This window comes from Bubalus bubalis, chromosome 18, assembly GCF_019923935.1.
Source record: "Bubalus bubalis isolate 160015118507 breed Murrah chromosome 18, NDDB_SH_1, whole genome shotgun sequence".
Taxonomy (NCBI): Eukaryota; Metazoa; Chordata; class Mammalia; order Artiodactyla; family Bovidae; genus Bubalus; species Bubalus bubalis.
The window spans coordinates 34,898,249-34,921,654 of record NC_059174.1 but is presented as its reverse complement, the minus strand read 5'-3'; the positions used below and the strand labels follow the sequence as shown (position 1 = coordinate 34,921,654).

The following is a 23,406-nucleotide window of genomic DNA, read 5'->3' as shown; positions in this document are numbered from 1 at the left end:
GGGACCAAGCCCCTCTCCTTGACTCCCCATCATAACCTAGAGAATAGCATGGGTTCAGACAAAGAATTTTATAACAACAATCAGCGGTTAGCGGCACGGGAGCACTTAGGCTGCCCCAGTGGCCTTAGCTTGCAGGTTCCTGCTCCCGAGGCCCCATACGCCTAATGTCACTCATCTGAAGCTGTTCTAGTGCAGTCTGGAGCTGTGTCACAATGCCTTCTTCCCTTTCCTCACCCTCCTCTGGCATTTCTGTCATGGGGAGCTGGAAGGCCTGCCTCAAATAGTGGTTCAGGGTCTGCTTGTCCAGGCTGGGATCAATGTTCATCAGGGCCTCACGTACCTTGGGTAGGGTTACCTCCTCGTTCCTGTTCCGCAAAGAAAGAGAGAGACAGACCTTGACCCTCTGCTCTCTACCCAGACCCCAAGATGCCCTCTTCTGGGCTTGAGTGTTATGTAAGGCCCAGCAGCAAGCTTGGTGCTTAGGGAGACCTAGGGGCTGGAGGTGCTACTTTGTGGCCCAGCCTGCAGGACTTGCCTATGACTGGATGAGCCTGTGGGCCCCAGGATCACTCACAGTTCCAGGCCCAGCTCCTGCTTTAACTCGTTTAAGTATTCATCCTTTTCCACCACGTACTGTTCCCACAGCTTTTGCACAAAGGGCACGCTCTGGCCCTCCTCATCCTGGGAAGGGGCCACAAGGCAGGGTGAAGATACACGGGCTAGTCTAGGCAGAGGCTAGGTCAGGGCTGGGCAAGTTCCTGGGCCCCGACCCACCTCCATAAACAACAGGCGGTAGTCGAGCAAGTCTGCATTGCTGCTGCTGGGATGCCAGCCCCCTGCCTCCATCAACTCCTGAATTCTCTCATCCTTCTTCAAGGGGAAGGTGCTCTTGAGGACAGTACTGTAGGGAGACATGAGGGCCGACAGGCCTGGCTGAGGCCTGCTTACTCATCTTCCTGCACCCCTCTGCCAGTCCTACTAGTGCTCAAAAGGGCAGCATGCCTTGAGGTTCTGGCCTTTTCCCACCAGGCTCCCCTGCCCCCTGCACAGCTGGGAACCAGGCCAGAGGGCATGTTGGGCTAGAATTTAGGGTGACCCAACTGGTCTCTCACCTTAACTGCTCCATGGTTAGTAGCCCCTCATTCTGGCTGTCAACGTTTGTCATCTCCTTCAGCAGCTGTGCTATGGTCTGCTTCTGCTTGATGTACACACTCTCTTTCCTCTATGGGAGGAAGCATTGACTATCTCACTGTTTCCTAGAGGAGTAGGGACAGAGCTGGCCTATGCTGGGGACAAAGGGTAGAGAGCCAGGCCCAAGCTTACCTTTCCCATCAAGACTGCATAGAACTGACTCATGACTTCATTGGTATGGAAGAGCTTGATATATTCAAAAATGGTGTAAGCCCAGGCCATGGCATCACCAGGCCCAAAGTGGCGCTCCAGGAAACTGAAGAAGAAATCTGGGAACTTCTCTTTCTGCAGGGTAGAGGGAAGACTGCTTGGTTGGCCCTCCTCCTAGTTCCCTAGCACTTCGAGGGAATACCACCCCCCCACCGCCCCATCCACATCCACCCTCCACCATTGGAGGATTCAGGCAGCCATGCCAGGCTAAAACAGCTGGAGAGATCTGACCTGCTCCTCAGTGATACGTTCCTTCCAGGCATCCTTGAGGAGTTTTACCACTTCCTTCTTGGTTGGCTTCTTGTTCTCCACAATGCCATCAAACCGAAGGAAAGGGGGGATGGATTCCCCATAGCCCTGAAAGGAACCATGTCAGCTCGTCTCTGGGCCCAGCTGTAGCCCCACCAACAAGCAGGGCAAAGCCCCAAATCGTTCCCCCAGAACCTCAAGTTTTCTCAGCAGTGAGGCCTGGCTATTCCCCGAGCCCAGGGACTACCCTACCAGACCAGGGAAGAAGTCTTTCTCCCGGAGCAGCCCCTCGCCAATCTCCTCCAGAAGCACATCCACCAGCTGGTCGCTGTTCTTGCCCTCGGCCAGCATGTGCCAGCGATCTCGTCCTCCAGCCACCATATCTGCAGGGGTTGGGGAGAGGGAGCTGGAGTCCAGACCACACACTTGTGCAGTCCCTAGGGCCCGAGGGCCAGCGTTACCTTCACACTTGGACCAGTCCGGCCGTGGCGTGGAGGTGCGCTGGATCTCCTGCAGCTCGGAGTAGAACTGGTCCCGCTCCTTCAGTGTGCTCATGTGCAACTGCAGCAGCATCTCGTGCTCCTTGCGGACCTCTTCGTAGTCGTCTCTCAGGCTCTCCAGCTGTGGGCAGGGTGATTGGTCCTTGCTACCCACCTGTGTGGCCCTGCCCTACCCTGTCTGCCCACCAGCACCTGCTCCTGCAGTTCCTTGAGGGTTTTCTCCTGCATTTCAAAGTCCCTCCTGGGCACCACATCTCCAAAGTTGGCCTTCATGGTGTTGAGTTCCATCTGTGTGCGGGTCAGGTCTTGCCGGGCCATCTTCAGAGCCACTGTTAGCTTCATGGGGTCCTCCCCCCAGACGCCTGCCAGGAGGCCCGCCAGCTCGTATCACCCTGGCTCTGGGGCCTGTAGCCCAGGACAGGGTTGAGTGTCCCTCAGGGCACATCCCAGGTCTTCCTTCTCTCCCAGGATGGGAACCACTGAGTCTTTCCATCATGCTACCACTGTAGGACTTTGAGCTTAAATAGAGAAGCCCAGGACGTGGAGTACCAGGCCTGTGCAGCCCTTGGGGAGTCTAGGTTGTCTCAACTGCCAGCAATTGTTTCCTACATAAACAACAAGTCTGTGATTCTCAGGCCAGCTCAGAAGATCCACAGACCCTGGTGGCAGCAGGAACTTCTCTCACTGGGAGTGAGCATGGAATGAGCAGATATCAGGAGCAATGAATACATGGGAGTGAGTGGTGAGAGTCAGACTCCTCTCCAGCAGGGCAGAAACCCACCTCAGTCTTACCTGGGGACTGGGCTAGTGACATGTCTTCCCGCTGGTAGCGTAGCTCATTCAGGTCTGCAATGAGGATCTTGCGGGCATCTCTCTCACTGAGGTAGTGCAGATACTCCTCAGCCAGGTTCTTCCTCAGTTTGGTCACCTGTTGGGGAGATGGCTCTGTGGTCAGGGGCTGTCTCTGGACAGCTCATCACCACAGCAGATGGGTGGGTGCTGGGCGGCCCTTCCAGGGCCTGGGAACAGGAAAGGAAGGAAGGGGAGGAGACTGGTTGTTCCTGTCAAAGTGTCGAAGCTTCCTCCTGTGGAGAAAGTCTGGCAGCCAAGGAGTAGGACTCTGCTAGCACTGAGGGCCACACTGAGGCAGTGCTGGGCCAAGGAGGAGGGCAGCATGTGGAAGCAGGGTTTGGGATCAGGTGGTGGCTCTGTATGTTATTCCAGGTAGAAGGACAGAGAGAGCCAGGGGGTCACACCAGTGCCAAAGGCCTCAAGGTCACCTGTGGGGTGGGATGGCAGGAATTCAGGGAGTTGGGCACCACATTACTCCCTTTTCACCTCAATCTGCAATGAGATCTTCTCCTCATTCTTCTTGTCAATGAGTTTTAGCAAATTCATCTTCTCTTTCTTCAGCATGGAGATTTCATCTCTCTCCTCAGCCCTCATGGCCAGGATCCTCTCGTTGCAGTTCTCATTCACAGTGATCAGCTTGGCCTTCAGGGGCTCCAGAGCCCGAATTTTTTCCCTCTGGTGGGCTAAGCAGGGACAGGTAGGGGAGGCCCTTTGGGGCCATGGAAGACAAACAGCCAGCAGACACTGATCTGAGGTCACAGTGTGCAACTATGTCCCTTGCAAACTCAGGCCTATACTCCCATTCAAAGAAGTCTATACTCCCTGCTTAAGAACTTCCTGCACTTGCTTTTCAACCAGGGGCAGAGTCCAGATGAGGACCGGGGTCTCACCTCTGCGCCTTCCCTGTACAGTTTTTAGTTCTGCAGCTGTGCCATGCCCAGTACCTCCTGAGCCTGGGGAGGGAAGCCCCCTCACTTCCCTGAACTACACACTCCCTTCTGGGCTTCAGTCTCAATAGAAAAGATGCTCTGTTTCCTACAGATACCGCCCCACCATGCTACCAAGAATGGGCGGTAGTCAGTTGCCCTGGGGTGCCCTATCACAGAAGGGTGTAAGCAAGAAGGCTTGGTGACCCCAAAGCCCAGTTTGTAGGTACCCCAGACCCCTGCAGAACCCAGAAGATCAAAATAGGATCTTCTGTGCCTCTTCCAGGCTGGGCCCAGGCAGAGAGGCTGCAGTCTTACCCAGCATCACCTCATATGCATTCTTGATGGAGGACAGCAATGGCTTGTATGTTTTGAAGTCCTCTATGAAGAATTCAAAGATCTCTCTGTAAGGCTGGCAAGAAAAGGGAAACTGTCATCTCCTGGCCTATAGCTGCCACACTCAGTGGGACCTAAGTGTTTCTTTGCTCAACTTAGAAGGGTTGTAGTGTGAAGCTGCCAGTCAATTCACATTCAAATAAATGCCACAGGCACCCTAGGGTCTCGCACAGTCCAGGAGCTGAGTCCATCCCTCTAAACTGCTCTCTGGAGACCTGGCAGGCAACCTGGGTCAGGGCCTCCCCCTCTCTACCTGTGCCCCCTCTCTGGCTCTCCAGACAGCCGGCCTCCTCCATTCACTGAGCTTCAGCTGGCCTCTCACCAACACCCCTCCCTGTTTACAGCACTTTAGGCTTTAACCTTACATTCCAAACTCCAATGAGACATGTGCTTTCCTGTCCTACCTGGACACACCAGAAGCTTTTGGAAGCAACATTGTCTACTGGAATGAGCACAGACTCCTGAACCCACCCTGAGTTTGAGTCCTAGCTCCACTGCTGTGAAGCTGGATACCCTCTCAGCTTCTGCTTCCTTGTTAGCAAGGTTCCTTTTAGCTCATGAGGCCATATCTAGGCCCCATCCAGAGCTTGCACACAGATGGTGCTCAGCAAATGCTTGTGGCAGTGATTAAGTCAGAATTGTGGGGTTCCCCATCATCATTTCCATTTGAGCAGGAATTGGGTGATTACTTCCCTGATATGCATCAGAATCTAGGTTACATCCAGATTTCTTTCTGTCTTGGCTAAGTTCTTCAAGCTTGGGGCTGGTGTGACTGGGCTGGTGGACATTTTATGACCCCTGCTTGCCCAACTGTCAGGCTTCAGGCTCCATTCACTAATATCGAATGACCCAAGGTGGGTGCTGGGGATCACAGAAGGGACTGGAGACTGTATCCAGGCCACCTACTCAGGTCAAGAAGCCCAAGCCTCAGGAGAGTTTTGGTTCCACCCTGGTGGCTTTGCTTGCTCACTGGCTTTGTCATAGAACCTGTTTCTCTTACCAGGAATGGGGAACCCAAAAGAGCTGGGGAAGGCTGGTCTCTGCAGAAAATCTGAAGTGCCCAGTCCCGGTGAGTAAGGTTTCTTGGCAGCCCTGCCCCTGCCTCCCCGCAGGGTTTCTGTGGTTCTGACCTGCAGCCTTAGTTCCTGGGCAGAATCTGTGCTTAGGTCCAGCAGGAGGAGCTCCTTGCGCAGGTAGTTCTCAAGCTGCTCCAGGTACCTCGGCTTGGTTGTGCCCAGGGGCTGCTGCAAGCTACTGCAGGGGGTGGTGAGCTGAGATGCCATGGACACCCTGCCGGACCCTCATGCCCCACAGGTCTGTGGCAGCACACATCCCTGTACTGTTTCTGGGCCCAGTCTATCCACCATCAGGCTGACCCTGGCTTACCCTGCCCGCTTCCGGTAGTCATCTGAACAGGGCTTTCGATTATGCAGAATGGTCTGGTCACTGATGTATCTGGGCCATGGGGACAGGTGGCCACCGATGGAGAAGGAACCAGACTATAAGAAGGGACAGGTGGGGTTACCATGACAACATTGCTCCCCTTCCTGATGTTCTTTTCCAGGCTTCTCCTTCTACTCCTGGGTCTTTCCTCCCCCACACATGTCTTAATACGGTTCACAATTAAGACTGTGGTCCTTATGGGAATTCCCTGGTGGTCCAGTGCTTAGGACTCCACACTTCCACTGCCTGGGTAGCACCAATACCTCAGGGAAACAGCAACACTTTTGAAGAGCTATGAACAGGCCTATGCCCATGGACAGGAGGCCAGCTGAGGCTGAGGTCTGGGCTGGCCACTGCAGAGGGCACAGAGGTGAGGTGGCAGCTCTATCATAAGGTCCCCAAAGCCTTACTTATGACTATGAAAAAAGTCAGAAAACTCCCTACGTATCTAAAAATGGAAGACTATTGTGCAGCCATGAAATATTTACAAAGAGGCTTAACATGGGTTATAGCAAGGGTTAAGTAAAGCCTGAAATTAGGGAATAAGCACAACCAGGTAAGATGAAAAACCAGAAAAGAAGGAAGAAATAACCCAAAAGAATATCAGCAGTTATTCTGTAATGATAGGCCATTGGGTGCTTTTGTATCTATAATTGTGTATTTTTCAAAATTTTCTACAATGCATAAATTACTTTGAAATTAAAAAAAACATTGAATTATTGAATTCAATATTAAAGCCTGCTCTGTGGCCCTGAGCCCAGCTTCCAGGTTCTTCTGGGATGGAGGCCAGGCCTACCTCCCATGTCCCACATATCCAGGTTCTAGGAGTCCTTCCAGACTAATGGTAGCTGGCTCCTGACCCTCTTAGGGTGGAAATTGCCCCTGTCTCCTTGGGCTCTTCTTTGCATTCTTAATTCTACCTATTTTATCTCAATCTTGCAATCATCCATCCTTTCCCTAAATATTTTGGAAAGTACATAGTAAGTCTTGTTGCTAGGTCTCAGGGAGGACTCCAGCCTCTGGGAGTTTGGGTTGACCTATCTCTGTACTTCCAGAATTGATGGCATCACACTTCATACTCTTCATAGTCTTTTTTGCCCCTTAATTCCAGTATGGTTGATTTACAGTGTTGTGTTAACACTCTTCATAGTCTTAAGTAGCATTTAGCAAGTATTGTGGAATAAATATTTAGGGAAGCATGATTTAGTTGGATGCATGATATAATAAAAACAGAAATGCTACTTATTGGGTGTATATGTTCACACATGCTTTGCCAGGGTCAAGAATGCTCCAGGTTGGCTATTCATATTTAGGATCTCAGGGGTTCTCCCTGATACTCTTTTCAATCCCAACACCCACTCTTTCCCATCATCACACCCCCATCTTCTCTCAGAAACAAGAGTAGAGTCTTGCTTACCACTGTATCACCAATGCCTGACACACAGTGGAAATCAACAAATATTTGTTGAATAAATAAAAACATAGCATGGGAGGGGGAAGCGATGATGAAACAGAATTGTAAAGAGTTAAAAGCTCAAAGAAAATGTGGTACATATATACATCGTGGAATACTACCCAGCCATAAAAAAGAATGAAATAATGCCATTTGCAGCAATGTGGATGGACCTAGAGAGTATCCTATTAATGAAGCAAGTCAGAGAAAGATAAATATAATATCAATTACATGTGGAATCTAAAATAATTATACAAGTTAACTTATTTACAAAACATAGACTCACATAGAAAACAAACCTAGTTACCAAAGGGGATAGCCGAATGGGCATGGGGGAGATAAATTAGGATTTGGGGATTAACATATACACACTACTATATATAAAATTGGTAAACAACAGGACCTATTGTATAGCACAGGGAAATATACTCAATATCTTGTCTTACTAACCTATAAGATAATAAGTACTATATAATTGTAATAATAACCTATAATGGAAAAGAACCTGAAAAAGAATATATGTATAATGGAATCACTTTTCTGTACACTTGAAACTAACACATTGTAAAGTAACCATACTTCAACAAAAAAGAACAGAAAATATAAGAGTAACAAAGGGAGACCAGCCTTGAAAATTCCCTGAGAAGACAAAACCAGTTTAGTCATAGAAATAAAGCTTAATTTAACTTATTTTGGGAGACTTAAAAAATAAAAGAGGCCAGATCTCGTGTTCTGTCTGCCGTTTCTGTCAAGAGAAGACGGAGTTACCCTATTTTGTTTTCCCGGCGTACGCTGCTTTCTTGGTCTGGTTATCAAACGGCCGTAAGCCGGTGGCTGGAAGGCGGTGTTCCCGTGAGCTGTGCTCTCTGCTTCCCCCTGCAGGTGAAAACGGGAAGGGCGGCCCCGGGGGTCGGAGGGACTGCAGGAGAGTGCAACGCCCCCTGGTGGTTGAGTACGGTATCACTGCCGACGAGCAAAATAAAGGGAGTGAGAGCCGGGTCCCACTTCCATTGAATAGCTGGCAGCCCCAAGTAATCGGGATCATGCGGTAATGAGGCTGCGCTTGGTCTCCGCTTCGAGTCCACACTACCCCTTTCTCGCCCTGATATCAGGTTTTTGATGTTTGAAGTCCCCAGCCTCACAAAGGGTACAGATCATGTTGCCACCTTCTACATAAGACACACTCACCTAAGTGTGTGTTAGAAAACTACCACAGCCCACAATTCTCCACGGTGAGCTGGACTTAACAAGTTTGCTCAAATGTGTTTTTTTCACCTGTGATTTTTGGACAATGGCTGTTTGGTGATGAAATAGTAATAACAATCTTATGATAATATCAACAAAACTCCTAAATCTTAACTTAGCATTTTTTTAAATTTGTGGGGAGAATCAGCAATGGCACTCATTCCCTACTGCAGTGAAAGTGTAGAGTCCTAACCACTGGACTGCCAGGGAATTCCCCAGCATTCATTTCTATATAAAAACTTCAAAGAACAGGAATGGAGGGAGAGACTGTCCTGAGACTGATAGAGTCCCTACTTCCAGTGCAGAGCCAACAACACAATGGATGAACATCCTTTGCTACTGCCTTCACACACTTACTCACAGCAGTTATGGCACACATTATAGCAGCCACTCAAGTGCTACATCAGGCACTAGGGCTGTAAAGACAAAAAAGATACAGTCATTGTTCTAAAAGACCCTGACAGATCTGGCGGGACCGTTCCAGCACCACGCACAACGCCTGGCCCATGATCAGCTGGATGAAGAAATGAGGTCCACTCCAGAATGCTGTGTTGCAAGAGAAGATTATCTGTGGGCAGGGGCTGATCTGGGAAGGCTTTTCAGGTGAGGTGTGGCAAGTGTGCATGCTCCCACCCCAGAGGCTGGTGGGCCTGGCCTCTGACCCACACACCCCTGACTGGGGATCAAAATTTGGAGATCCCACAGGACATTGCCACTAACCAGCAGTGTCTTCCGTTTCTGAGAAAGCTTGCGTTTCTGGGTATTCTTGGTTTCTGTGAAGAGGGAATCATCTATGGACACTCCTAAAGGCCGTAGGTGTGCTCTGCACAGAGAAGGAGAAGGAAGGGGTGGGTGACAGAGCCTTGAGTGGGGAGTGCACTTCCACCCTTCCCAGAACCACAAGACATGGCCTCCTCTCTCCTCCAAGCCAGGTTCTGTGTCTTCCCAGTGCTGCCTCCAGATTCCCAGAGGTGCTGTCAACAAGCTCCAGATTCTGGGCTCAAAGTATTTTCCCACATTCCCTGAAACATTCTCCTCATCACTGGAATCTCATGTACTCCTGCAGTGGTATAACACCCCTTACCAGGAACCCATAAAACCATGCAGGCCTACACTTCCTTCAGCATTCATCTGTGGCTCTAATGATCATTGTATGTACATTACCAGCACATTCTAGGGGTGTGATACCAAAGGCAGGTGCTATAGGACAAGAAGTACAGAGTCTGGAGTCAAGAGTCAGGGTGAGAGTCTTGAGCTTCTACTTACTAGTTAATAGGACCCAGAGGCTGACATCTATCTTCTAACAGGAACCCTCTTGGGCATGTAATTTAACTTCGCTCAGCCCAGTTTCCTTACAAGGAGATGGAGACAATTCTTTCTTTTTTTCTAACACATAATCCTCTGAGGAGTTCTAGTGTTTTGTTTTTAAATTTTTTTAAAAAATATTTATTTGGCTGTGGCTTTTCTGGCTATAGGAGCTTGTTATCATATTTGCAGTGTCCAGATGCTGCACCTGTGAATACAGGCAGGAGCTACCTTGAGGCTACGGGATGTTCTTGGGCTGCTTACAGATGCTTTTTTATCTTCAGCCAGTGGGTAAAGAGGCTGTTTATCCTGTGGCTAAGAGTGCAAATCTAGAGACTCACATGGCTGAGATCAAATACCAGCTCCATGACTTATAAACATGTGTAAAACACATGATGTCTTCAGATTTCTATTTCTTTGTTTGTAAAATGGTGATATTACCACCTCATAGAGTTGCTGTGAGGGTTAAATATGGTGTATGGAGCACTTGACACTTAATACACGCTCAACACGAAAAAGCTGGCTGTTGCTAATGATAAAGTGCGCCTCCCCTTTTACTGGGCTTCCCCTGTGGCTCAGCTGGTAAAGAATCCGCCTGCAATGCGAAAGACCTGGGTTGGATCCCTGGGTTGGAAAGATCCCCTGGAGAAAGGGAAGGCTACCCACTCCAGTATTCTGGCCTGGAGAATTCCATGGACTATAAATCCATGGGGTCGCAAAGAGTCGGACATGACTGAGTGACTTTCACTTTCACTTTCCCCTTTTACTAGAATGTAACCACCTTCCTGGGCTGACAAATCATTTGAGATTGTTTCTGTACCACTGTTCCAGTGGGGCTGGAGCCCCAGACCAATAGACAGAGGCAGGAGGTGCAGAGGTCTGAAGCATGTACCCTTTCTCTTTCTGGAAGTACTCAAGGCCTCCTCTCCGGCCTCAGACCTCCAAGCCTACCTCGACGTGGTGGGGAAGTTGAGGGGTTGCGAGTTCGGGGAATCCATGACCGTAGGGCAGCCGGGCAGCCGGACAGCCGGACAGCCGGGCAGCCCGCACCCGTGGCCTGGGAAGCTCTGGTAGTGTACAGTCCGTCACCATGGCGACCAGATCCCAGCAGCCCATCGGCGGGGGCAGGATCAGGATTGTGTCACGCCCCCGAATCCGGCTCCCGCGCGCCGGGAGGAAAGCCAAGCAGCAAAGGTGTACTCGGACGGGGAATAGGGGCTGAGGGTCTCCTTAGAGTCAGTCATTACAGCGGATATGACCCTAGCGACCAGAGCTGAGGCTGGGGCATAAACAGAGGCCACGGGGGAGGGAGGTGAACTGAGAGGCCGCAGCAGCGTTGCCAGCGGGAACTGTAGTTTTCGGTGTCTCAATGTCTTAGCTGACCAGGCTTATGGCTGAGCATGTTTGTACTACATCTCCCAGAGATCCTCACCAGCCTGAGCTGGTCCGCCCCTGGAGAACTCTGCATTATGGGAAGTGGAGTCCGAAATGTGTCGAGGCGTGGCGGGGTCCAAAGCGAGTTGCAGGACTGGGACTCGGTTTCCCTGCGGCCCGGGTTGGCTCTCTGGTCATTGGCTGAGCGGGGCGGATCTGGTCTTGCTCTTCCCCGCCCCCAGTGACACAATAGCAGCTCCCTCCAAGATGGCGGCGGCGACGGCGGACCCGGGAGCTGGGAGCCCTCAGGTTGGAGACTCCTCCGGCGGGGCCACTGGGTGCGGGCTGCCGTCCCCAGGGGAGCAGGAACTGAGCCGGCGCTTGCAGCGCCTGTATCCTGCGGTCAACCAGCACGAGACGCCGCTGCCGCGCTCCTGGAGCCCCAAGGACAAGTACAACTACATCGGCCTCTCCCAGGGCAACCTCCGCGTCCACTATAAAGGTATCGGCCTTCTGGCCGAGGGGAGGAAAAGGCCAGACTGTCCACGGGGTAGCTGTGCTGCCCAGCCGGTGCTGCATCATGTCCCTTCCCCAGCTCGGGTGCTCCGGGTTGGGCCTTAACTCCTGTAGGGTGTCTAGGGTGGTGGAGCTGACCAGGCCAGTGATTGACTGCCTTGTGTGTTCTGCCCTGAGACACCCGGTGTCAGGAGAACCGCAACAGGTGTCCGAACCAGTTCTGGGTTGGACCTTCTTCCCAGGGCCTTCCTGCTTGTCCTGAGGTAGCTCCAGGGACTCTAGCTGAGCCCTTTACCACTGCTTAGTTTCAAAAGTGTCTGAAGAAAAGGGTGGTCACATCCCCTCCATCACCAGAGGTCCATGAGCTTGCTCACCTGCCAGACATCCCAGACAGGGCCTGAGGTTCTGCCCCAAATCGTGGGGGCATCTTCCAGGGCTGCCTCTCCCTCCGCTATTCTTCCAAGTGGGCTGCCTGTGTCCTGAGGAGTCTGCCAGCAGCACTAGGAAATCTCTCATGTAGGCACCCACATTGCAGGTACCCTCCTGTGGTTTCTGTGGTGGACAGAGTCCCAGGCAGGGCTGCTGTGCTTAGCAGGAGGTGAACCAAAGGTGGGAGGTTTATGTATTTGCTTAGTTGTTGTCTGATTATTTCTTGGACTGTGCAAGGGCTTCCTCTGGCCGTGAAGGGGTAAAGTTGCCATGGAGCAGAGAGGAATGAAGCTTCCATTTGTGTCTCCCTCTGCTGAAATTTCTTCCTTGTCCTCTTCTATTAGGTCATGGCAAAAATCACAAAGATGCGGCGTCAGTGCGTGCCACCCATCCCATACCTGCTGCCTGTGGCATTTATTACTTTGAGGTGAAGATTGTCAGCAAAGGAAGAGATGGGTAAGCCCCTCCTGACCACCTTGCCCCCAACACTGAGCTGTTCCCTGTGGTCAGAGTTTGAGGTCTCCTGGTTGACACTTGTGCCTGTATGAGCTGCTGAGCTGCATGGGTCTGAGCTGCAAAGGGTTGAGTAGTGGGTGCCTGTCACCTGGCTGTGGTCATGAACTGGTCTAAGCAGTAGCTTTTGATGGCAAGTAGGTGCATTTTGTAGAAGAGGGGCTTCTCTTTGGTGATGATGTAATGACTGTTTCCCTCACAAGTCAGGGAAACAAGTAACAAGTTTACATTAACAGTTGAGCGTCCGGAATGAAGTTCCTCCACGTTGTGTGATGTTTGTCACTTCCCTCCTTTCAGGCTGTTGCTGTATTCAAGGTTCCTTTTTATGGCATTTAGTCATGTAGAGGCCCCTGGGGGCTTCAAAGAGATAGTAGAGTCTTTGCAGCATTCATCAAAGCTGTGGCAACCACTGGCCTGTCATCTTAGGGTAAACAGCATGGACATGGTCAGAATCAGGTGACCTTGCTACTCATAAACTTGTTTTTCAGTCCAGTGACTTGAACACCAGTTGGACCAGCTTTAGGAAGGTCCTCATTAAAGTCAGCACTGGGGAGGCTCCCTAGTTTAGGGTGATCTAAGCAGATATAGGAAATCAGAGGGGAAATTTTTCATTTCTCTTCCTATTCTTCTCCTAGTTTGCCTCTTTTTTTCCCTGGTGATTATCACAAAGCAGGTGTTTAAGTTACGAAATAAAATGATTTTAGCTGGCTTGGAAAGATTTTCCTCATCAAACCTTAGGTCTGGTTTGGGTGGTTTGCCAACCCCACCAGTGACCTTTGTTCCTACCCTGAATGTGTGTTTTTGAGCATTCAGAGTACTTCCTTTCTCAAGGGACAGTCCCCCTTGTGGTACATGCAAAATGCATGGCCAGGGGGCTTTGCTAGGGGCAGGACTGCTGGAGTTGGAGCTTTGTCTGCTTCCTCGGTGAAGTTGTAACATCCCTGCCTGGGAGGGCTCTGTGGTTGTGGGTAGTAACAGGGCTTCCATCTGCTTGTCTGTCCTCTGGGGAGCTAGGCCAACATCTGAGCTACCTTTAATCCCAGAATTCTGTGAAATTCTGACCATGGCGAGCTATTACATCTTTTACTTTTATCCCCATGTAGTGAATTTACAGATAGGAAGTTTATATTATCGGAGCTCTTTATTTATTTATTTTTAAATATATTTCTTTATTTGGCTGTGCCAGGTCTTACTTGTGGCATGTGGGACCTTAGCCCCCCAACCCGGGATTGAATGCAGGTCCACCTGCATTGGGAGCGTGGAATCTTTGTCACTGGACCACCAGGGAAGTCCCTATCGGTGCCCTTTAGAGACCCTGGTTCAATTCCTGGGTCGGGAAGGTCCACTGCAGAAAGGATAGGCTCCCCACTCCAGTATTCTTGGGCTTCCCTTGTGGCTCAGCTGTTAGAGAAGCTGCCTGCGATGCAGAAGACCTGGGTTCAATCCCTGGGTTGGGAAGATCCCCTGGAGAAGGGAAAGGCTACCCACTCCAGTATTCTGGCCTGAAGAATTCCATGGACTGTATAGTCCATGGGGTTGCAAAGAGTTGGACGTGACTGAACGATTTTCACTTTGAACCTTCTATTTTCCCTTTCCGCTGTCTGATAAAAGCACATACATTTAATGTGCTTGAACTCACATGAATAAGAATGGCCTCTTAAGATGAAACAAACACGGCAAAAATAGTTGCAGTGTAGACTGAAACGTTGGTGCTTCAGTCTTATATTGCCAAAGAAGTAGATTGGCATGTCCTAACCTTGTAGGCAGGAAAGTGGATCATTTTGGATAACAGCTGAGCTAGTAAAAGGAGAGAATAGTTTTTCAGAAGGGGAGTGTTTAAATGCAGAGACCGATTTCCTTCACCTGGCTTTTAACCTTTCAGTTATAAGTGGATCTTGCTGTAAAAGACCCCATGTCTTGTCAGATTGTCATACTGTTGGTGTTGCCTGCAAATCCGCAGAAAGTTGAACATCTTCTCCCAGCTTTCCCAGCAGTTTTACATGTGGTAAATATAGCTGTGAGGTTGACCTGGAAACCTCAGTCATAGCAAGGTCGCAAGTCACGTATGCTTGTGGTGGCCTGCTTTAGTTGACCGCTTTCAGAGGAAAGGTGTACAAATGTCCCCTATGGCCTCTTAATGGAATTACTGAAAGCCGTCTCATGGCTAGGATATAGCCAGATGGGCCAGCTGTGGTTTTGAGGAGGCCAGGGGCTGTTCCAGGGCAGACAGTCATCAGCTTGTTTCCTGTTTGCCGTCAGTGTTGAAGGTGTGTTTCTGACCTGGGTTTGGTCCACGACCCAGGTGTTAACCTGTTGTGTAGCTTTCCTGTATTATCTAGTTCCATCTTCATGCATCTCTGGAAAGTGGCTGGAGCGAATGATGATGTACCTGTTTCATGGGTGAGCCTTGAGCCCCGGGGATGTTTGGCGACCTACCCTGGCCACAGGGCTTAGGGCGTGCAGTGGAGTAGCCTAACTTGTCAGTGCCTTCACCTGATCCCAGACACGTGCGTCCACGCCGCTGCCACCTTTCCCTGTTGCATTCTTCCCCTGGGTGGAGAGAATGTCCAGTCGGAGTCTTAGGAGGTCCTAGTGTTCTTAGAGAGCCAAAAGGTGCTTAGTGCTGATTGGGACCAGAGAAGTGTGGCATGCGGTGGACTGGGCTTGGTTGACTTACCATTCTGCTGAATCTGTAGACCTGTTTTTCTGCAGATTTGGGGACAGGCCTCCTTTTTAAAAGGCGTTGATGAACCGAGTCATCAGTGTCACTGTTTTTCAGAAAGGCCTTTGTTCTGAAGATGTCTTTTGTAGAAGAATACACTAAGCATGTCTGATTGCATTATGGCTCAGACAGTAAAGAATCTGCCTGCAATGCGGGAGACCCAGGTCTGATCCCTGGGTCGGAATTCCAGGGGTTGGGAAGATGCCCCGGAGAAGGAAATGACAATCCACTCCAGTATTCTTGCCTAGAGAGTTCCATGGAGAGAGGGGCCTGGCGGGCTGCAGTCCACAGGGTCACAAAGAGTCAGAGGTGACTTTGACTTTCAAGCGTGTCTAGTTAGAAAGATTTCATTTCAAGGGTTATATTGATTTGTACCTGCTATGTGCCAAGTGCATGCTTGGTACAGGGAGAACAACAGGAAAGCCTGCACAGGCCAGCCTTATCCTCAGAAAGCCTTTGGCCTACCTACCAAAGAGTAGACTGAAGGGTTGTCTGCGTGAGGAGGCAGAGCCTGGGCATGGTTTTGAGGGATGAGTAGGAGTTTCTCAGCAAGTGAGACCTGTTGGACTTAAAAATGAGCCTGGTTGGTAACTGGCTTGACGTCTGGGCACTCTTCACATATAAGGGAGGGCTGGAGAAGGAAGGGGTTATGTTTGAGCTAAGAGCTGGGCTCACACTGACGGGTTTTAGCTGCATTTTGCCGAGTCACCAGAGCTGGGAACCCCAAGAGGAGACATCAGAGCCCTGCCCCTGGTGCCAGGAGATAAGGGCATCTCGGTTGGTTTTGTTAGGAAGCCAAGGAGGCCCTGAAACCGAGGGTCCCTGGGGAGTGATGTGCTCAGGCAGAGTTTGTGGACCTTTGGGTGTCTCCAGCTCTTAGTGATGACACATAGAGGGTGTGGCTGGCCAGGCTGACAGATGCTCCAGTGTGACCCTCAAAATAGACTGTAACATCATCCCAGCAGCAGCGGTGGCAGCCTCCTGACATGTGATGAGTGGCTCTGCCCAAGAACAGCAAGCCTGGGCTAGAGCACCGGATGGAATGGTGGGGGTAGAGGGTCTCCTCTCCTCTGCAGCTGGTGCTCAGGCCCTGTGGCCCTCTGGCCACAGCCAGCCTGCCTTTCCTTGCACTTGTAGCTGACTTTCTTTGGCCAGTCAGCAGTGTGATCATCATTAATTCTCCATATCACAGCAAAGCATGCATCGTTTTGTCCCGGTCTCTGGCCTGGGCCCCAGGAACACAGGCCTGAGGCCCATCTGGAGAGGAGGCAGGTATGCATGTGCACATGCCCTCACAGGGTGGTGTAGCAGAAGCCCATCCATGATGTGTGCCGTCCCCAGGGGTGGCCCAGAGGTTGGACTTCCTCCTGTACCTGAGAATTTGGGAAAACTTCATAGAAGAGGTGATGATGCTGAATCTGGAAGGGCAGATTGGAGCATTCCAGGTGAACAAAGCGAGAAGCGAGACCCTAGACAGAGGGAGCAGTGCATCAAAAGATGGGGAACACGGAGCGTGAGAGAGGCAGGGGCCAGGTCAGAAATACCTGGCCAGTGTGCTTTGGCTAAGGAGCTTGGCCTTATCCTGAGGACAGCAATGTATGAGGATTTTGGATCTGCCTGCACTTTTGAGCGTGGATAGGGGAGAAGAGACTCCACTGGTCTGGTTCCACCAGGCCCCGCTGGCTGAGATCCCAGTCCGGTGCAGGCTGGTGCTTTTAGGTCCTCGATTCCAGCCGTGGCTTCCCTCCAGTAGTTATCTTTTCTCTCTCTTGGCTGGCCTCTCTCCTGTTTGGTGGGATGCGGAGGCAGGAGGTTGAAGACTGGCAGCCAGAGTGACTTCTCAGAGGCAGAAGGCCTCTGTGTGTGCTGGTATTCTCTGGTACTCTGATTTGTTAAGTCCCATCTGAAAGGCAACACGGTCCATAATTTTCCGTCCAGACTCAGAGATCCACTCACCTAATTAAGACCTCACCTGCCATGTTTCTGGTTTGGTGAGCCACTTGAGCACAGGCCTTCCAGTGAGAGGCAGCCTGTGGCTGGCCCCTCACCCTGGGATTCCCCACTCCAGTCTCTGTGCTGTGTACAGTGCAGTTGAGAAACTTGGTGCCCCTCTGTGGACCTGGGGAAGGCCTTGTCCTGCCAGCCCTGAGAAGTTGGTGCTGTCTTTGCCCAAGGCGGCTGCTGACGGTGGTTCTTCCTTGTTCGTGCTGACTGCCCCCCAGTGCTGATGGCCTCCTGGGCAGACACTGACTGCATCTCTCCCTAGTAACGCGTGGCACTGTTTCTGGAGACCCAGCATATTGAGGCTCTGGAGCAGCTTGGAGCCTTGTATCACTGACTTGTGTTGGGTATTAAAGTCCAGGTCTAGTTGGGTGGGTGTACTCAGGTGTGATCTGGCCTAGAGCAAGAAGACTGGAGTCACGTGGCTTCCACTTTTCTGGTAAGACCCACTCCTGCCCTGAGCACATCTGGGCTTCCCTGAGACCTCTCTGCCCATTGTATGTCACCACCCAGGCTCCACCAGTGAGCTGAGAGTGGGGAGTGTGGCTTCTTTCTTCAGAACTGGGGACTTCCTTGTCAAGGATCAGCCTGTAGAGAAATTTCTAAAATTCACTTCACGCCTTCCCCCACCCCCTGCACCACACCCCCATTATTTTTTGTTCTTAGGCATGTTTGGTCTGTTGCCTGGATAGGTCGCCATGCAAGGGGGATTTCCCATTAGAAGGGCAGCAGGAGCTCCTTGGAGTGGAGCAAATAGGAGGATGGGCTCAGCAGCTCTGCATTTCAGGCACCATGTGCCATCCTATTCTGGGACCATTGAGAAGGAATCAGGGGCCCCAGAGTGGGTCTCTATAGTCAGAGGTCAGTTAGAAAGAAGGGACTGACCACTAGGAGAGGGGTGGATAACACCACGTCTAAATGGAAGGATGTTCCTCTGCCTCCCTAGAAATCCGTCTAGCTCCAAGATCCTTGGTGTTTTGTCGTAATTGAAATGTGAGGTTGTGACTCGGTTGCTAGAAAAGAAGCAGTGGGGTGGGGGGCTTGCTGCTGGAACAGGGCCCAGCCCCCTGTCAGGAAAGGGCTAGTTAAAATATGCTCTGGACTGTTTAGGGAAGCAGGGGAGGGGTAAGTCTTTGTGTTCTTCACATGCTCTCTGCCGCTCCTACCTCTTGGACCTTAGAGGTGGCTTGGGATTCAGAGAAGTTTACTTTAGGTTATGGACCCCAAGTGTCAAGGCTCAACTACCTGCACTGTCTGCTCAGCTTCCATGGAAAACATTGCGGACCAATAGCAGCACTCATTTTCGTCCAGACAGAGCCCCAGAAGTTTTCTTATTGCCCAGCACACCAGGCAGCTACTGTCTTTTTGTCAGAGTTTCATATGATACAGAAACCTACTGGTCCTTGGGGCAGAGACAATTTCGATGAGAAGAGGTAGAGAGAGGAGAAAGGCAGTGTGCCCCGATGGTCCGAGGGCTCAGCTCTTGTCTTCTGGAGGACGTTGCTGAGGCCAAGCTGAACCAAGAGGAAAGAAGTAGAGGAGACAGTCTGCTAAGTAGAATTGGTTATAACCCAGTTTACAAAGCCATGTGTCTGAAATTGGCATGTGCTATTTTATACAGGGTTCTCTTTTTAATATCAACTGTTGTGCCAGGAGTTTATTGGTAGTTATATATGCCTTGCCTTTTTTCTTTTTTTAACCAAAATGTATTTTTATTTTACCTATAATTTTTTTTTAACTGTAAAAGAATACTCTTGCAACACCTGACACAGTGTACATTTTAAAAATAGCAGAGGGGACAGAGAGATGCAGGTTTAAACAAATGCAGGTTATTGCTGTTATATATGTTGTATCATTTGGGAACATTGCATAGAACAGAAAATGATTTCAGGTACTGTAAGCAGGTAGGGGGTTTATTACGTGGAATTCAATGCTTTCAAAATCATTCAGATCAGTCGCTCAGTCATGTCTGACTCTTTGCAACCCCATGAATCTCAGCACGCCAGGCCTCCCTGTCCATCACCAACTCCCGGAGTTCACTCAGACTCATGTCCATCGAGTCAGTGATGCCATCCAGCCATCTCATCCTCTGTCATCCCCTTCGCCTCTTGCCCCCAATCCCTCCCAGCATCAGAATCTTTTCCAGTGAGTCAACTCTTCGCATGAGGTGGCCAAAGTACTGGAGTTTCAGCTTCAGCATCTTTCCTTCCAAAGAAATCCCAGGGCTGATCTCCTTCAGAATGGACTGGTTGGATCTCCTTGCAGTCCAAGGGACTCTCAAGAGTCTTCTCCAACACCACAGTTCAAAAGCATCAATTCTTCGGCGCTCAGCCTTCTTCACAGTCCAACTCTCACATCCATACATGACCACAGGAAAAACCATAGCCTTGACTAGACGGACCTTTGTTGGCAAAGTAATGTCTCTGCTTTTGAATATGCTATCTAGGTTGGTCATAACTTTCCTTCCAAGGAGTAAGCATCTTTTAATTTCATGGCTGCAGTCACCATCTGTAGTGATTTTGGAGCCCAGAAAAATAAAGTCTGACACTGTTTCCACTGTTTCCCTATCTACTTGCCATGAAGTGATGGGACCGGATGCCATGATCTTCGTTTTCTGAATGTTGAGCTTTAAGCCAACTTTTTCACTCTCCACTTTCACTTTCATTGAGAGGCTTTTTAGTTCCTCTTCACTTTCTGCCATAAGGGTGGTGTCATCTGCATATCTGAGGTTATTAATATTTCTCCCGGCAATCTTGATTCCAGCTTGTGCTTCTTCCAGTCCAGCGTTTCTCATGATGTACTTTGCATATAAGTTAAATAAGCAGGGTGACAATATACAGCCTTGACGTACTCCTTTTCCTATTTGGAACCAGTCTGTTGTTCCATGTCCAGTTCTAACTGTTGCTTCCTGACCTGCATACAGATTTCTCAAGAGGCAGATCAGGTGGTCTGGTATTCCCATCTCTTTCAGAATTTTCCACAGTTGATTGTGATCCACACAGTCAAAGGCTTTGGCATAGTCAATAAAGCAGAAATAGATGTTTTTCTGGAACTCTCTTGCTTTTTCCATGATCCAGCGGATGTTGGCAATTTGATCTCTGGTTCCTCTGCCTTTTCTAAAACCAGCTTGATCATCAGGAAGTTCACGGTTCACATATTGCTGAAGCCTGGCTTGGAGAATTTTGAGCATTACTTTACTAGCGTGTGAGATGAGTGCAATTGTGCGATAGTTTGAGCATTCTTTGGCATTGCCTTTCTTTGGGATTGGAATGAAAACTGACCTTTTCCAGTCCTGTGGGCACAAGAGGGCCTAGAGGAGCTATCCCATGTTGAAGGTCAGGAAGGGCGGCGGTGAGGAGATACCCCTTGTCCAAGGTAAGGAGCATTGGCTGCGTTTTGCTGGCGCAGCTGTGAAGAGATACCCCACGCCAAAGGTAAGAGAAACCCAAGTAAGACGGTAGGTGTTGCAAGAGGGCATCAGAGGGCAGACGCACTGAAACCATACTCACAGAAAAGTAGTCAATCTAATCACACTAGGACCACAGCCTTGTCTAACTCAGTGAAACTAAGCCATGCCCGTGGGGCAACCCAAAATGGGTGGGTCATGGTGGAGAGATCTGACAGAATATGGTCCACTGGAGAAGGGAATGGCAAACCACTTCAGTATTCTTGCCTTGAGAACCCCATGAACAGTATGAAAAGGCAAAATGATAGGATACTGCAAGAGAAACTCCCCAGGTCAGTAGGTGCCCAGTATGCTACTGGAGATCAGTGGAGAAATAACTCCAGAAAGAATGAAGGGATGGAGCCAAAGCAAAAAGAATACCCAGCTGTGGATGTGACTGGTGATAGAAGCAAGGTCCGATGCTGTAAAGAGCAACATTGCATAGGAACCTGAAATTCAGGTCCATGAATCAAGGCAAATTGGAAGTGGTCAAACAAGAGATGGCAAGAGTGAATGTCGACATTCTAGCAATCAGCGAACTGAAATGGACTGGAATGGGTGAATTTAACTCAGATGACCATTATATCTATTACTGCGGGCAGGAATCCCTCAAAAGAAATGGAGTGGCCATCATGGTCAACAAAAGAGTTCGAAATGCAGTACTTGGATGCAATCTCAAAAACGACAGAATGATCTCTGTTCGTTTCCAAGGCAAACCATTCAGTATCACAGTAATCCAAGTCTATGCCCCAACCAGTAACGCTGAAGAAGCTGAAGTTGAACGGTTCTGTGAAGACCTACAAGACCTTTTAGAACTACCACCCAAAAAAGATGTCCTTTTCATTATAGGGGACTGAAATGCAAAAGTAGGAAGTCAAGAAACACCTGGAGTAACAGGCAAAGGTGGCCTTGGAATACAGAATGAAGCAGGGCAAAGACTAATAGAGTTTTGCCAAGAAAATGCTCTGGTCATAACAAACACCCTCTCCCAACAACACGAGAAGACTACACATGGACATCACCAGATGGTCAACACCGAAATCAGATTAATTATATTCTTTGCAGCCAAAGATGGAGAAGCTCTATACAGTCAGCAAAAACAAGACCAGGAGCTGACTGTGGCTCAGACCATGAACCCCTTATTGCCAAATTCAGACTTAAATTGAAGAAAGTAGGGAAAAACACTAGACCATTCAGGTATGACCTAAATCAAAATCATTAGGACTTAGTTTCCAGGTAATGGCAGGCTACTTGAATAAAACCCTGTGCTGAGAATGATGAAAAGGTGCTGACTTACAAAGAAGCAAACTCAAGGCCAGTTTCTGGATGAACACCTGTAACTAGGGAGCTAAGGGTACTATCTGAGAACCTAAGAGCATTTGCTGTGTCCACACTCAGCTCTGCTCCAGCTTTGACACACAGTGCCAGAGAGGTTAGTGTCTGGAGCTTATGGGTTGTGGGGGTCTGGGAAGAACCTGCTCACATTAAGGTGGGGTGCCAATGTGCTATTATAGTTAAGGGCAGCGTATTTGGTAATACGCTGGAATATGATAAGCTCTGTAAATTCAAGGCTTGGTCCTTGAGTCTCCCAAGAGATTCTTTAAGGAAGGAGGCAGAGTCCAGGGTTATGAATAACCTGCCTAGAGCCATCCATGGGGGCTGTTCTGTCTGTTCCTGTCTCGTGGGCTCTCTGGGTGCTTTGATGGTGCTGGTGGTGGTGGATGCATGAGGGTCTCCGGACACACATTCAAAACCGCCTTCCTCCCTGCAAGCACGTCCTGTCTCATGACTCCTTTGCCTTCAGATATGGTCTTCCTTATGTTGCTGGGTTGGGTCCATTCATCTCTGTAATATCCCTCCTCTTGGGGGAGTCAGTGGGCTACACAGAGTTGGGCTTAGTGGGTCACTGGGTGGCTTCCTGGCAGAGGGCCAGGGTAGAGGGATGACTGCTGGAGAAGCAGCTTGTACCTGAGGTGCAAGTGTCCTGATGGACTGTGGCTTTAAGCAGGCCCATCAGACTACAAACTAAAATCCCCAGCATCAAATATCCGCCCTCATCTCAGAACCAAGTGTCAGTTGGGGTTTTTCCTGAAATGTCTCCCGTGGACCATTTTGTAACCATGACCCCAGTTGTTGTTGTCACTAAGTTGTGTCTGACTCTTTGCGACCCCGTGGACTGCAGCACACCAGGCTTCCCTGTCCTTCACCATCTCCTGGAGTTTGCTCAGACTCATGTCCATTGAGTCAGTGATGACCCCAGAGGTCCTCTCTGATGTAGAGGTGTTGATTTCTTATCTGGGGCAGATTCTGATATGAACGAGATTGCCAGCCTTCCGATCTGTGGCTGAGGTGTTAGATGTCAGGATGAAACTGTCTGGTGAGATTCCAGCAGCACCTTGCAGGGCTGAGGCAGGGGATGGGGCAGTGGTGACAGACCCTTTGACTTGGGAGGCTCGGCGGCCAAACTACCTTCCTGCAGCCCGCAAGAGCCATCTCAGCCCTGAGGCTGAGGAGCTTGTCCCTTCTCTCCTTGTCACATCCTACCAGAGCTCTGTGGGCCTGGAGACAGTTAATTGATGGAGCTTAAATTAAAAATGTTCAGGGAATTCCCTGGTGGTCCAGTGGTTAGGACTCAG

General features: G+C 50.0%; 2 protein-coding genes across 8 annotated transcripts in view; one reads left to right on the top strand and one right to left on the bottom strand.

Moving 5' to 3' along the window:
• Positions 1 to 49: 49 nt before the first annotated feature.
• On the bottom strand, positions 50 to 11,070 carry TSNAXIP1 (translin associated factor X interacting protein 1). 6 transcript variants are annotated; one of them, XM_025268898.3, is made up of 16 exons: positions 10,722 to 11,068; positions 9,186 to 9,288; positions 5,711 to 5,823; positions 5,455 to 5,578; positions 4,247 to 4,340; positions 3,489 to 3,685; positions 2,943 to 3,078; positions 2,343 to 2,512; positions 2,112 to 2,271; positions 1,903 to 2,033; positions 1,633 to 1,758; positions 1,324 to 1,476; positions 1,113 to 1,222; positions 775 to 940; positions 575 to 681; positions 50 to 365 (listed from the first exon to the last, which is right to left on the bottom strand). In XM_025268898.3, exons 1-16 carry the CDS (start codon positions 10,766 to 10,768, stop codon positions 125 to 127), a joined length of 2,178 nt encoding a protein of 725 aa, XP_025124683.3. In that variant the 5' UTR covers positions 10,769 to 11,068; the 3' UTR covers positions 50 to 124. The 6 variants fall into 6 exon arrangements, with proteins under 6 accessions (XP_025124683.3, XP_044787999.2, XP_006072068.3 ...); XM_044932064.2 differs by having other exon boundaries at positions 5,455 to 5,575; XM_006072006.4 differs by having other exon boundaries at positions 775 to 901; positions 10,722 to 11,066.
• A 295-nt stretch (positions 11,071 to 11,365) lies between these two features.
• Positions 11,366 to 23,406, top strand: part of RANBP10 (RAN binding protein 10) — a 60,412-nt gene continuing 48,371 nt past the window's right edge. The window contains exons 1-2 of one of the 2 annotated variants that reach the window (XM_006072007.4): positions 11,366 to 11,646; positions 12,434 to 12,545. In XM_006072007.4, coding sequence (XP_006072069.1) covers positions 11,412 to 11,646; positions 12,434 to 12,545 — 347 coding nt within the window. In that variant the 5' untranslated portion in view covers positions 11,366 to 11,411. The remainder of the gene's footprint in view (positions 11,647 to 12,433; positions 12,546 to 23,406) is intronic. The other variant, XM_006072008.4, reaches the window with a different exon arrangement.

Coding starts and splice junctions, on each gene's coding strand:
- TSNAXIP1 (XM_025268898.3), bottom strand. CDS start 10,768: ATGGATTCCCCGAACTCGCAACCCCTCAACTTCCCCACCACGTCGAG. Junction 2,034..2,111: donor GGACTGGTCCAAGTGTGAAG/GTAACGCTGGCC, acceptor CAACCCCTGCAG/ATATGGTGGCTGGAGGACGA. Junction 941..1,112: donor CTAACCATGGAGCAGTTAAG/GTGAGAGACCAG, acceptor ATGAGTAAGCAG/GCCTCAGCCAGGCCTGTCGG.